Consider the following 14,617-nt stretch of genomic DNA (forward strand, 5'->3'; position numbering starts at 1 on the left):
GAGAGTAGTCACGGCATCCAGGCAGATCGACAAGCTTAGTTACAGGTTAAGCGTTTTAGAAAATTGAACACAGTGCCTTTTTTCAGTCAGTCAATGATATTTATTTAGCGCTGTGTGCTGAGCACTGTACTAAGCACTTGGGAGAGTACAATTTAACAACAGACACTTTCCCTGCCCACGAGTTTACAATCTACAGGGGGAGACAGATATTAACTTTTTTCTACTACACATTCTCTTTATAAACACCCTCAAGGATGACTTTACACTAGCAAAACCTCCCTCCATCCCTCAAAAGAGGACAGCCAGTAGCCAGAAAGGTAAATTACTCTTTCAAAGGTTTGCTGATAATAAGTTTCCAGAGTGAAATACACTGCTTTTGAAGTTTACCTGGGAGTGGCAATTTTATTAAGAGAGTTTCACTTCTGGTACTGGCTGTGTAAATTCATTTAATTGAAAGTAAAATATACACTGGAAACCAATAAGCTACTCTTCAGCTTGGTAGAGTTTTATTTTTTAGCAAAATGGCCTACTGAGAAACAAAACTTTTCTATGATTAAATCTACTACTCCTAAGGAGAAAGCCTAAGCATTTTACTCTTCATCTGTTTATCTCTTTAAACATTTTTTTTTGTATTATTCCATGGGAGAGCGGAGACTCACGGGGACAGTTCACCTAGCAACAGAGCCAGAAGTTGTGGACGGCAACATTACCATTTGCAGACTTCCCCCCAGAGAAACACCAATACCCAAATTGTTTGTTAATAAGGTTAATTTAGTCTTGGCTTCCTAAAGGACTTAACTCTCACTGCCTAAGGTTTCTTCTCACTGGACTCTTCCATTCTACCTAATCTGATGCTTGGTGCTAGGCAATCGTTTTGTTTCCTCACAGTGTCTGCCTGCATTCAGTTTTGTTGTTTTAGTTCTCCCCAATGAGAGCTGCTCCCTTGGTGACCATTTTGTTATAATTCTACATTCATTCTAGTATAAAAAAACACAGCGGAACCTGATTGTACAATGTGCTGCACATGCTTGAGAGGAATGAGAAGTTGAGGGTTTTTTGTTTTTTTTAAGTTTCTCTCAAACCCAACAAGGACTAATAGTCTGGAGATTTAAGCTCCTACAATACGCTCCTAAGGAGGCAGGGATCCAAATTATTTGGCTTCATACGATGTAGCTTTTAGCAAAGTGTCACGCCCCAAGTGCCCTAAAATACATTTTGATGATGGTGGCCATGACAAAATATTCATTCAGACCCTAATACTACAGTCTTTCCTTCTCTTGCTCCTCTAGATTGCAAACTTGTTATAGGCAGGGAACATGTCCGCTAATTCTGTTGTATCGTACTGTCCCAAGTATTTAGTACAGTGTTCTGCACATAGTAAGTGCTCAATAAATACCATTGATTGATTCCTGGTCAAAGGAATCAAGTTCTTGAAAGCCTCAATGGTTGGAAAAAACACTTAATGGTAAAACAAAAGGCTTAAAGGAGGTGTGCAAATAAAGAACATTTGGTGTGTAACATTTTTGCTTACCTTTAACACTATTCATGTGTTATAAGTACAAGTTACAATACTTCACTGTTACTTTCATTACTGGACAAGTTCATCTGCTCTCCCCTCCGTGCAAATCGGTCACCCACTTCTCCAACTTAAGGGTCACGGTTAGAGGCAAAAAAGCAATCTCCACAATGAAATGGGAACAAAAAGGCAGAACAAGCAGAGGGGATCTGAATGAGGATGACGATCGAGACTTGCCTCTGGACTGAGAACTGGCCCAGAGGAATTGCTTATAGTGATAGTGGCTTGGTTCCTGCTGGTCCCGTTCCACTGAGGTAGGTGCCACAAGTGAGTAGGCGGGGGGTGGTGAAGCGCATATATGGGCTTTCTTAAAAACAATGATCTCTGTTCTGAACAGGTACAGTGATTAGAAATCTCAGGGATTTGGGGGGCTCCAGGAAGGAGGTGCAACTCATGCCTTGGTGGTAAAAATGGACTAGGAAGGCAGGGACGGACAAGATTACATCTACTTTTGAGTTTTTGGCAATTGGTGAAGAGGTAACCTCCAGCAGACTGCCCGCTTAAAGAGAAATGAAGATGCCTTTCAGATGCTGGTTTTACAGCAGTGAAAACTTAAAGGCAGGAATATTTTACCATTATTTCTATTACAAAATTACAATTTTAGGGGTAGTAAACTAGAAATTACATTAAAGGAAATGGAGGCTTACAAGCCGTAAAGATTTGATTTTTCTAAATTCAAGGATTAAATCCGGGTTTTAAAAAGGTGACAGTGCATGTTGGTTATAGATTAATAATAAAATAACCAAGCAATTTTAAATGATGCCAAAACCATTATGTGGAATCTACCTTAAACATGAAGTTCTTCACAAGAGTTACACCTATCTGTACACACATACACAAAGAGAACTAAAATACATTTGAGAAACATGAAAAAAATATTTTGATCTGGATTTTAAGAACAATTGCAGGGTACAACTGAGTTACATTTGCAAGTCTAAGGCAAGGACACAAAAGTTGGGTTTCCATGTTTTCTAGGTAACATAAAACATATCGATATGCAGGTGTGCGCGCGCACACACAAACACACACTTATCTACACTTCTTTGATGAAAGGAACAGTGTTGAGTCCATGAGTATTATCCAAAACTATGCCAAAGTTCCACACAGCACAAATGCGTTGCCAAGCAGACTTAAAAAAAATCCAACAAAGCTTTGTGAGAGTTTTGAAAAGATTGTTTGCGCTCGACTTATTGTAATTAAACACACAGGATGATGTAGTGCTAATCAATATTCCGCAACAAACTGAACAGAGCGAACACTCTCAAAACGTGTGTTAAAACAGATACAAGATAAACCAAAGCATCAGGCATAAATCTCCAAAAGGTTTTTAAACCAAAAAAAAAAAAAAAAAAAGGTCTTGTGAGAAAGCAAAATGCTCTGCAGCAATTTATAAATTAGTAATGCATTTCTAGTAGGCGATACCCAACCAATTTAGTTTCTAGCCATGAATTAAACTCCAACTCTTTTTAAACGGTTTTGAGTCATTTTAGATCTCTCGATTTAACTTTAAAAACGCAAAAAATACTATTAAGCTATGTGTGGTACAGAGTTGAAATGTAAAAATACTGCTAACTTGTTTCAAAGTTACCTTTAAATAATGGATTTTAGGAATCATTAAAAAATGTTTGCCTCCCATGCTTATTTTCAAGCCATGAATCAGCAGTAGGCTTATATACAAAGTCTTTCAACTTAAGTAATGTTTTAAAATTATGAACAGAATGCAGTGAAAGCAAGAGAAAGCCTTGAGCATGTGGTTTAGATTCTATATAATTTGATGGTTTAAGAAATCAAGTTTAATTTAGATGATTTGGTGTTTTTTTTTTCATTTTGATGACCTACATACCAATCTAGCCATTGCGTGGGTGTTCTTTGGTTTTTTTCGCCAAGTTCAAAGCAACAAAAATTAGATAGAAAAAACCAATTTAAAATGACAAGAAACTAGCATAGTGCAAAGCAGTTCATGCATACACTTTTGCATGTATGCATTCCATACTTAAGTATTCATACCTATCCCAGATGTTCTTTGATCCCTGAAACTTGTTCAAATGGAACGCTTGGTAGAAAGCAGTTGAAGGATTCCTGCGAGATCCAAGAATCAAATGGAAATGAGGTTGAGAATGGACACAAATCATTTTTTATCATAAAGATGAAGGGTTGTACGCTTCCTAGCAAGGCATAATTGCTTCAATCACAAAGAAGTGCTTTTCAGAGTAGAATACATGATTTGCATACATACATTTCACATGCCCTAATTAGGTAACACCTGTAGTAAGTTTGGTTCAGAAGACAATTACTGATGACTACCAGACGCTATGTACAGTCTATGGTAATTTCTGAGCACTTACTGTGAACAGAGCACTGTGCCTAAGCGCTTAAGAAAGTACAATCCAAAGAGCTGGTAGACACAATCCCTGCTCAGGAGGAGCTTACAGTCTGCAGGGGATGACAGCCACTAAAGTAAATTATACACAGGCGAGTTTAAGGATGCTTACAGATGTACTATGGGGCTAGGGTGAGTAACAACGTGCTGGGCATACGCAACCAAGTGCAGGGGGGAGGATGGGTAGGTAAAATGAGCACCTAGCTGGGGAAGGCCTCTTGGAGGAGACAAGACTTCCAGAGCATTTTTAAGGTGGGGAGAGTGGTGGGCTGCAAGATACGAAGGGGGAAGGAATCCCAGGGAGGACTGAAGCAAGAGGTTGACAGCAGAATAGGAGATCGAGGTACAGAGAGTAAGTTGGCATTAGAGGAATGGAGTGTGCAGACTGGGTTGTAACAGAAGAAAGAGTAAAGACCAGAAATAAACTTTCAACTCGTGTAATTCCCCTTAAGCCTCACGCCATTTTGGTTTCTATTATAGCCAATAAATAGCATGTTTATTTGTGTACAGCCTTGTACTAAGCATATAGGAAAGTACAACAGAATTAGTCCATGACATCTTCAAGGAGTTGACAATCTAGTTGGGGCCGGGGGCGGAGGGGAACAGAAACTAAAATAAAGGAAGGAAAAGCAGTACGGTTGACAGGTAGGTACAAATATGCTGAGGGGAGGGAAGGGCATATACCTAAGTGCTTATGAGAGTAGGGAGAATAGTAAGATGGGGAGTTGAGAGATTCATCAGGAAAGACCTCCTGGAGATGTGATTTTTAGTAGGCTTTGAAGATGGGGAAAGTAGTGGTTTGCCAGATAAGAAGGGGCACGGAGGTCCTGCAGGAATGGAGAGGCTGAGCAGGAGGAGAGCCGACAGATGAGAGTGAGGCCCAGTGGCCAGGTTGGCATTAGAAGAGCAAAGCACGTGGGCTGGGTTATGGCGGGAGAGGAGCCAGGAGAAATAGTGGGGGAAAAGGGCCGATTAAGTGCCTTTAAGCCAATGTTGAGTTTCTGCTTGATGTGGAGAGGGGGTGGGTAACCATTAGAGGTTCAAGAATGGGAGTAGATGTGCAAAATGATATTTTAGAAAAATGGTTCAGGCAGCAGAGTGGAGCGTGGACTGCAGAGGGGAAAGGCCAGAGGCAGAAAGGTCAGTGAAGGGGCCGATGCGGTATTGAGATGGGATATTACATGTTTGGACCAGCGTGGTGGCAGTGGGCAAAGAAGGGAGGAGATTCTGGAGTGTGAAGGACCAACAAGATTTGGTAACTGACTGTGTGGCTGGACATTATGGATAGCAGATGCTTTTTAAAGCACGCTGTACCCATTTTAAAAGTGTTTTGGTTCTTAGACGGAAGGTGAATTGTGAAGAATAGAGTCTAAGGGGCTTAATAATAATAATAATAATAATAATTGTGGTATTTGTTAAGCGCTTACTATGTGCCAGGCATGTACTAAGCACTGGGGTGATACAAGCAGAGTTGGACACAGTCTCTGTCCCACATGGGGCTCACAGTCTCAATCTCCACTTTACAGGTGAGGTAACAGGCCCAGACAAGTGAAGTGACTTGCCTAAGGTCACACAGCAGACAAGTGGCGGAGCCGGGATTAGAACCCATGTCCTTCTGACTCCCAGGCCGAGGCTCTAGCCACTAGGCCACACTGCTTAACTGAATGGCTCTCAGCTGACAGTATCTGAGCATTTACTACGTGCAGAGCAGCGTACTAAGCACTTATGGGAGTGCAATACAACAAAGTCGGCAGACACATTCCCTTCCCACAACGAGCTTATGGTCTCATGGTGGACCAGGCTGGTTAGCATGGTGGTCTATTTTGCACATCTCGGGGCAACGATCTGCACCTGACAGCCTTTCAGGGAGTATTATATTAAAGCCGGTAACACCATAACCTCTAGCTCATTAAATTTTGTACCTAAAACAGGCAAAGTTTTCTTGAATGGCTCACTCGGACTGCTCCTTCCCCTCTGCCTTCAATCACGCTCAAGTCTCTCCTATACTTAAAAAACACCTCTGGATCCCACTGACTAATCCAGTTATCGTCCGATCTCTGGACTCCCATTCCTGTCCAAACTCCTCAAACAGGCTGCAAACACCTGCTACAGCAGCAATATTAAGCACTTATCTGTCATCTCCATTTCCTTTCCACCAGCTCTTCTTGATCCTAGACAAGTAGGTTTTTGCCCCCTTCAGAGACAGCACTCATGAAGGTCACCAAGGACCTCCTTATAACCAAATCCAATGGATTCTAGATTCTGTTCTAATCCGCCTTGACCTCCCAACTACTTTCAACACTGTTGACGACTGCTGCCTCCTTGAATTGCAGTCAGGCCCGCGTTTCTCGAATACAGTAATCACCTAGCTTGACTTTCTCTCTGTCCGCTCAGTTTTATTCCCCGGTTTCTCTTACCTCTCATTCGCTACGTGTCCCACAAGTGGGTCCCACAAGACCCACTTTACTCTCTGTCTCAGAAAACTCATCCAGTCATCCAGAAGAGCATGGCCTAGTGGATAGAGCACAGGGCTGGGAATCAGGAGGACCTGGGTTCTAATCCCGGATCCATCCACTTGTCTGCTCTGTGACCTTGGGCAAGTCACTTTGCTTCTCTTTGCCTCAGTTACCTCGTCTGTAAAATGGGGATTAAGACTGTAAGCCCCATGCAAGACAGGGACTGTGTCCCTATATCCACCCCAGCACTTAGAACAGTGTTTGGCACATAGTAAGCACTTAAATACCTCCCTCTCCTCCCAAAAAAGTCTTCAGTTGCCACGTCCATACTGATGGTTCCGAAATCCATTTCCCTAGCCTGATCTCGCTCTCCTATTCCACCTCCTCTCACCCCTAAAACATATCCCCTTAGTTGTCCCCTCTGGCATCACTACTGCAACATGTCTATAACTCAAGTTTTAGTTTTCCTGCCTAAAGTCTTCCCTCCTCCCAATTCTGCCATCTTGGTTGATTCTTGATTCACAATTCTTCCTCTATCAGAAGCCCACAAAATGTCTCTCACTCTCAACTCTTCACTGTCTTCCAGCTCTTACTATCAGCTAAGATCTGCTACTTCTTCCTCCACATAGTTTCCTGAATGCGTCTCTTCCTCCGCCCCCCGAAAGCAGGTGCCGCCCATATTTAAACTCCTGTCATATCATGGTTGGACTACTATATCGGCCTCCCCGTTGATCTCCCTGCCTCCAGCTTCCCTTCCCACCCTGAATCCACACTACATGCTGTGTACTTGGATCATCTTCATAAAATGCAGGTTGTACCTCCACTCCTCTAAAGGCCATCTATTTCCCTCCTCATCAAGAAGGAACTCCTTACCGCTGGTTTCAAAACTCTCTACTAGCTCTTACCACTTTAGATATTGGTTGCACCCTCCATTTCTCCCAACCTCATCTAACCCAACCTCATTCTAGACTCTCCTGTCTCCACCTCCTTGCTCACGCTATTCCCTTTCCTGCCCGGAGCTCCCTATTTAAATTTAAATAATGGTATTTAAGTGCTTACTATGTGCCAGGCACTGTAGTAAGCGCTGAGGCACTGTAAATCTGCCAGGCTCTCTCTCCCCGTACTCAAAGACCTCCCCTAAAATCCCACCTCCTGCAAGAAGCCTTCCCTGATCAATGCCCAAAAGCTTCTCATACCATTTACACTCACCCTTTGCACTTATGAATATATGCACGTTTGACTATATATTAAATTTTTATTCAGCTATTTTAGCCCAACTTTCTTGTGCTATATGACCTACTACATCCTTGTTCTTAATAATAATAATAATGATAATAATGTTGGTATTTGTTAAGCGCTTACTATGTGCCGAGCACTGTTCTAAGCGCTGGGGGAGACACAGGGGAATCAGGTTGTCCCACGTGGGGCTCACAGTCTTAATCCCCATTTTACAGATGAGGTAACTGAGGTACCGAGAAGTTAAGTGACTTGCCCGAAGTCACACAGCTGACAAGTGGTAGAGCCGGGGTTCAAACCCATGACCTCTGACTCCAAAGCCCGGGTTCTTTCCACTAAGCCACGCTGCTTCTCTTCTTCCTCCCGCTCCCTCTCCAATAAAAATAATTTATGTCTGTCCATCCCTCCCAGTACACTGAATGCTCTTTGAGGGCATACCTAATTGGGTCTTCTGATGCAAGGATATTCTACCAAGCACAAAGTACATACTGCTCCACAAACAATAGGTGCCTAACAAATACCACTGATAGATAGATTAAAGAAATACCATCCCCATCCAACTCAAAATGAGCAGGGCAGTGTTTTTTTTCCTGGGATTTAATGAAATTATTTCAAAAGATCTGTCAACAGGGCCTCCGATGACCTTGATTTTCAGATGTGGCAGGCATCCATAAAGAGAGATACACCTCTGATTTAAGACTTGAAGTCCACTGATTTTTTTGAAATTAAGTAGCAAACTCCAGCACGGTCTAAGACTAAAAGCTGAGTTGACATGCATTCTTGCTATTCCGGCTCCCCACCAGAGAAGTGGTGAAATCAATTGTGCTTATTGAGCGATTACAGTGTGCTGAGCACTGTACTAAGCACTTAGGAGAGTACCAAAAAGCAGAGTTGGTAGACCCATTTCCTGCCCACAAAAACCTGAAGTCTAGAAGGAGGCAGAGACAACAGATCTTGTCCATCCAGTTCTCCTTTGCCGATACAGTTTAATTTGTGGGGTTTTGGGGAGGGGGAAGGTGAAGGGAGCAGAGCCTCAGTCAGGCTCTCTCTCCCCCACACAGATAAATTATTAGTTACCAGTGGGAAGGGAATAAGATAAACCCAATCCAGATCCTCCTTTTGTAATTCCCAACCTGGCTAGAACCTCCAGTAGCTGAACTGCCTGTGTTCTTGTCCTCCGCTCCTGCTCAAGTGGTGTGATATCTGCACATTTGCTAACACATCCCCGACCTCCAAACTAAAAAGAGTAGCACTGCCGGTGGGGAACTAGAAACATCATACCTAATGAGAATGGCTACGACTGCATCCTTATCGAGAGTCTCACTGATTGCTCTACTTTTGTAACTAGATTTCATCTGTGGTTATATTTCGGGGTTAACACTCTAAAAAGAAGGAACATGTCAAAAATGGAAAAACTTGGGCTCTTTTCTACTCATTTAAGAAGCCCCACCACTGCAATTACTGTTTTTAGAATAGTGCACTTTGATCATTAAAAGTTTAAGTTATTATTAGCATATTATTATTATTTAAAGTTTAAGTTATTTTTCGGCCATGCAAAGCAGCCTAAGTTTGTAGTGAATAGTGTGGGAATTAGAGCAGTGTTTATTAGCTGTAATTACAAATTTAAATTTTTAGTATCAGATATATTAAACGGGTATTCAGCATGTAAAACAGTTGATTTCTTAATTCAACGTGTAGGTTTTTATAGCCAAAGGCATTCTTCAAGAGGGTGAAGACAAAAAAACAAGTTCATTCTATTTTGAAGACACACAAGTGAAGACATTTAGCAGCCAAACCACATTTAGTTCAGAACAGAATTATTCACTCAGAGGGAGTACAGCAGGCCCTCAATTATTAGGCAATATAGATCTCCGGACCATTTTTACAGGGATAAGAATAGGGAAATATACCTCAGGGACTTATTTCTCCTACTGCTTTTGGTAGGTTCCTTGCCACCTAAGGAAGTGGCCAGGCGGGCCAGGATTATGAAGCGTCAGGACTGACAGTGTGGGTTCCAGGTTCCTTGGAATGCCCATGGTGAAGTTAATCAATGGTATTTAATGAGTGTCACCACATGCAGAGCACTGTACTAAATGCTCGGAGTACAATTCTGGAGCAACGTAACCTGGGGGAACCAGCATGGGTCTAGGAGTCAGAGGACCTGGTATCGAACCCCGGCTCTGCCACTTGCCTGCTGGTGGCCTTGGGCAAGTCACTTCACTTCTCTGTGTCTCGGTTTCCTCAACTCTAAAGCGGGGATTCAATACTTAGAACATGAGCCCCACGTGGGACAGGGACTGTGTCCAACTTCATTACTAACTACTCCTGTATTTAGAACAGTGCTAGGCACATAGTAAGGGCTTGAATACCTATAGAAAACAGAAAATTCAACAGTTTTAGCAGATGGGATCCCTGCCCACAAGAAGCTTACAGTCTGCTGAGAAGTGAAATGGAAGCGATGGTGTGGGAGCTCACGCTGTCACTAACCTGGACACCCCCCGGAATCCTCCCATCCTCTTGGCAACGGATCCAGGCAGAGCGAGGACCTTCCTTGGTTCATCCAATAATGATGATGGTATTTGTTAAGTGCTTACTATGTGCCAAGCACTGTTCTAAACGCTGGGGTAGATACAAGGTAATCAGTATTCACAGTCTCAATCCCCATTTTACAGATGAGGTAACTGAGGGTCAGAGAGGTTTAGTGACTTGCCCAAAGTCACAGAGCTGACAAGTGGAGGAGCCGGGATTAGAACCCACGACCTTCTGACTCCCAGGCAATAGAGACCGACAGAATGATGTCACTATCCCAGCCTTCCCCCCGCCCCAAGAACACTATGCTAACCTCAATGCGCGGGAGGAAGGGGTGTAGAAAGGAGGCTCTAAATTGATCAGTCAGATCATCCTTCTTCTTGATTGGCTCAGTCCTGAGTCACCTCAAGAGCTAAGGTCCTAGAAGACCCTGATTCAGGTGGTGGGTAAGACACAGTTTAGTCAAAGCCTATCTTTAAGATTTTCTCATATAGCATGCCCTCCCTGGTGGAAAACAAAGATTTAACATCGTACAACTTCAGTAACTGAATTTTAGCAAAATTGAATGCCAGGAAATAGCGGCAAAAACACTCAATCATTTGTAAAAGTGTGAAGGCGGTATAGTGATAGTATGGCTAACTGAAACCTAGAGAAAATACATAAATTTCACACTGGCCATCATCTCAACTCCCCACCACATTTTAAATCAGAACTGCTAATAAAGAAGCTAAATAGCCTTGCTCAAGATTCGTCTTCTCTCCCTGCTCTACTTCAAGTAGGGGTGTTAAGTAGCAATGAAATGGTCAAAAGTCCAGTGGAAGGGAAACAAAGAGCTTCCATAATAACTGATCAAACGTCTCTTGGCAACAGTGGATATTCAGCTCTCCTTTGTGTCCTGGTACCTGGTAGTAGGACCTTCGGTTCATTAGAGAAGCAGCGTAACTCAGTGGAAAGAGAGTGAACTTTGGAGTCAGAGGTCATGAGTTTGAATCCCAGCTCTGCCACTTGTCAGCTGTGTGACTGTGGGCAAGTCACAACTTCTCTGTGCCTCAGTTAACTTCTCTGTGCCTCAGTTACCTCATCTGTAAAATGGGGATTAAGACTGTGAGCCTCACTTGGGACAACCTGATTCCCCTGTGTCTACCCCAGCGCTTAGAACAGTGCTCTGCACATAGTAAGCGCTTAACAAATACCAACATTATTAACATTATTATTACTAAACCTCTTAAACTCACAGCTCAAAGGATGTCACCTCATTTACGCTCATTATGGGCAAGAAACATGTCTGCTAATGCTGTTAATAATAAATAATTCTGGTATTTGTTAAGCACTTACTATGTGCCAGGTACTGTACTAAGCGCTGGGGAAGATACAAGCAAATCGGGTTGGACACAGTCCCTTGTCCCACATGGGGCTCAGAGTCACAATCCCCATTTTAAAGATGAGGTAACAGGAACAGAGAAGTGAAGTGACTTGCCCAAGGTCACAAAGCAGGCAAGTGACAGTACCAAGATTAGAACCCATGACCTCCTGACTCCCAGGCCTGTGCTCTATCCACTATGCCAAGCTGTTGCCTTGTACTGTACCTAACACTTCATAGAGTTCTCTGCACATAGTAAGCGCTCAAGAAATACAAATGATTGACCTATTCGATTTGTAATCCTGAGCATACATTAGTAGCAAGTATTCTTTTGATGTTTAAAAATATTAAAGTTTTAGTCAATTCACAAAAATCACAGAGTTTTGTTTAATGCAATTCTTGGGTTCCAAATAATTCTATCTAGAATCCTTAGCTTTTTCAGATCAGGATAATAATAATGATGATGGTATTTGTTAAGTGCTTACTATGTGCCCAGCACTGTTCTAAGCATTGGAGGGTAATCAGGTTGTCCCACATGGGGCTCACAGTCTTAATCCCTACTTTACAGATGAGGGAACTGAGGCACAGACAAGTTAAGTCACTTGCCCAAAGTCACACAGATGACAAGTGGCGGAGCTGGGATTAGAACCCATGACCTCTGACTCCGAAGCCCAGGCTATTTCCACTGAGCCACAAAGGATGCCACTTGGCTTCTCTAGGAACGATTGGATTCACACACCTGGGAAAACTAAAATGATGAAGCAGATCCCATTTTTTAAGGCATTTTTCTCCAGAAATTTGGGTTTGATAACTAATGCCCATTTCCTTTTTTGGAAGAAGGAACATTTAATTTTAAGATCCAACTTTCAAAGCAAAGACAAAATGGGTAAATTGTGTGTTTCCAAGGAAGGTTCCGCAAGAATTTAGGTATTCTATGAAACCAATTTATTTTCCAGTTGAGAAGCGGAACAAGTATAGACGGTTACTGGGGGAAAGCCTAATAATACTCATGCAGTATTTAAAATAAAAACAAATCGAATTTGGGCTATTGAAGGGAATGAAACAAGTCTTTAGAAATAGATCTGAAGCCAGACTCCTGAACATTAAAAAAAATAAATTCAAAAATAGTGGCAACTTGAGAACAGACTTAAAGCATGCAGAAACTTGGGCAGAAAAAGGATATATCCTAGATTTCTTTTTATTAATGTCTGTCTCCCCCTCTAGGCTTTAGGGCATTGCTTTCCTTCGGATTTAAAGCAATTGTCTTGCTCCCACCTACACTTGAATTTATATCTTGAGATTCTCTCCAACCATGTACTCTCCCAAGCGCTTAGTACAGTGCTCTCCACGCAGTAAGCGCTCAATAAACTACGATTGAAATGAATAAAATCTCAATGACTATATGATCGACTAAAAGGGAAAAAACACAAGGCAATGGTATTTATTGAACACTTACATATTAAGCGCTTAGGAGAGTACAATAGAATTGAACTGGTAAACATGATTTCGCTCACAAGGAGCTAAAAGTGGTAAAACATCTGTAACAGTGCTTTCAGTTTGGGCTCCTCCAATAAAAAAAAATATGACTGAATTGAAAGAATGCTACACTCAATTTCAAGACTTCCAAGGATGAGTTCAAAATGTTGATTTGCAAGGGAATATTAAAGATGCTATACTTGAATAACCTAGCTGGCCAAAGACTGTCTAAGAAGAGAATATCATTTTTAAGTATTGAAATCTATGAACATCAGATTTTTCGTAATAGGAAACTTGAAAAATGAAATTTCCTAAAAAAAAATTTAACAGTGCAAATTCAAAGTTGCAAATTCACTCATGAAAAAAAAAATGAACACCCAAACAAACATTTGGGTTAAACAAATCAATGTGTACCATAGGGAAAAAACTCTAGTATTTGAAGTTAAAAACAAAAACAAAAAAGCAGCGAATCAATGGTATTTGAGCACTTACTGTGTGCAGAGCACTGTACTAAGAGCTCTGGAGAATACAACAGAACTAGCAGAAACATTCCCTGCCTCTAACGAGCTTACAGTCTAGAGGGGATGAAAATATTACTTTAATTTAATTCAAAATATCCTCCAAGTAATCCTGTCTCAAGATGACAGGCTGAACCATTACTGTCATCCCACCTTCACTTGATCAGGTTCCTGTTCAAATTTTTCAAGCTTCAAAGGTTGTGATTTAGAAATGCAGCCATCCAAAAGGAAAAATAAAAATCCTCCCTTAGCACTGAGACTTGGCTCATTTTCCCTGAGTCAGAATTGGGGCAATCTTATCAGAAAGTATGATTCAGTTTATTTCCTAAAGCGTTGATAAGGAGTCTGTTCATTCAAGTTTTCTACTTGACCACATATCAAAAGTTTCATGCAGTTAAGAAAATAGCCTCACAGGAAATTACTCATAATGTAACACCTTTACCTTTCCTTTAGAAAGATAGTGATTCCTTTAAAGATATGTCAGAGAGGAAGTCCTAAAGTGAAAAATACTGGAAATTTCAAGTGAGCCAAGAGACAGATAAAGCAATGAGTCTGGGAAAGTAATTTGGCTTTACACAATTAAAAAAAAGAATCTACACTTCATCCAAATTTAAAGGACTTCAGGGTCCGGGTCAGTAACCAAGAGACTACAATTAGCCATCAAAATAAAAAACGAGCACCACACCTGAGGCAAATACTACTCAGATTTTCCTTATGGCTCAGTCAGAGGGGTGGGAAAGCTTTGGAACGAAATACTGAGAAGTTCCAGCTACATTTCCCCACCTTTTTCTATCCCAAATCAACTCTACCTCTGATTTCTGGCTTCTCCGGGTGGCCATGTGAGTATTTTTCTGCCTGGCAATTTAGCTTATGTCTGTTTTTTAAATGCAGGACTACAAAGTACCTAAATTACTTACTAAAAATCAAGTGATTCTACCCTCACCTATTTCTGTCTTTAAGGATCTCCTTAAGAACCCGATTCATTTCGTTCTGATAAACTCCCATTTTATTATTCACATAGATAAATGGAATAAAAATATTGTATTTTTAAAAGGCTCTTTACACTTTTCCCCTTGCTCAACACAT

General features: G+C 41.5%; 1 protein-coding gene across 1 annotated transcript in view; it reads right to left on the bottom strand.

Moving 5' to 3' along the window:
• Positions 1–14,617, bottom strand: part of TSC22D2 (TSC22 domain family member 2) — a 62,179-nt gene that overhangs the window by 37,385 nt on the left and 10,177 nt on the right. The window contains exon 2 of the mRNA XM_029062535.1: positions 3,584–3,655. Coding sequence (XP_028918368.1) covers positions 3,584–3,655 — 72 coding nt within the window. The remainder of the gene's footprint in view (positions 1–3,583; positions 3,656–14,617) is intronic.

Source organism: Ornithorhynchus anatinus, chromosome 1, assembly GCF_004115215.2.
Source record: "Ornithorhynchus anatinus isolate Pmale09 chromosome 1, mOrnAna1.pri.v4, whole genome shotgun sequence".
NCBI classification, from domain to species: domain Eukaryota; kingdom Metazoa; phylum Chordata; class Mammalia; order Monotremata; family Ornithorhynchidae; genus Ornithorhynchus; species Ornithorhynchus anatinus.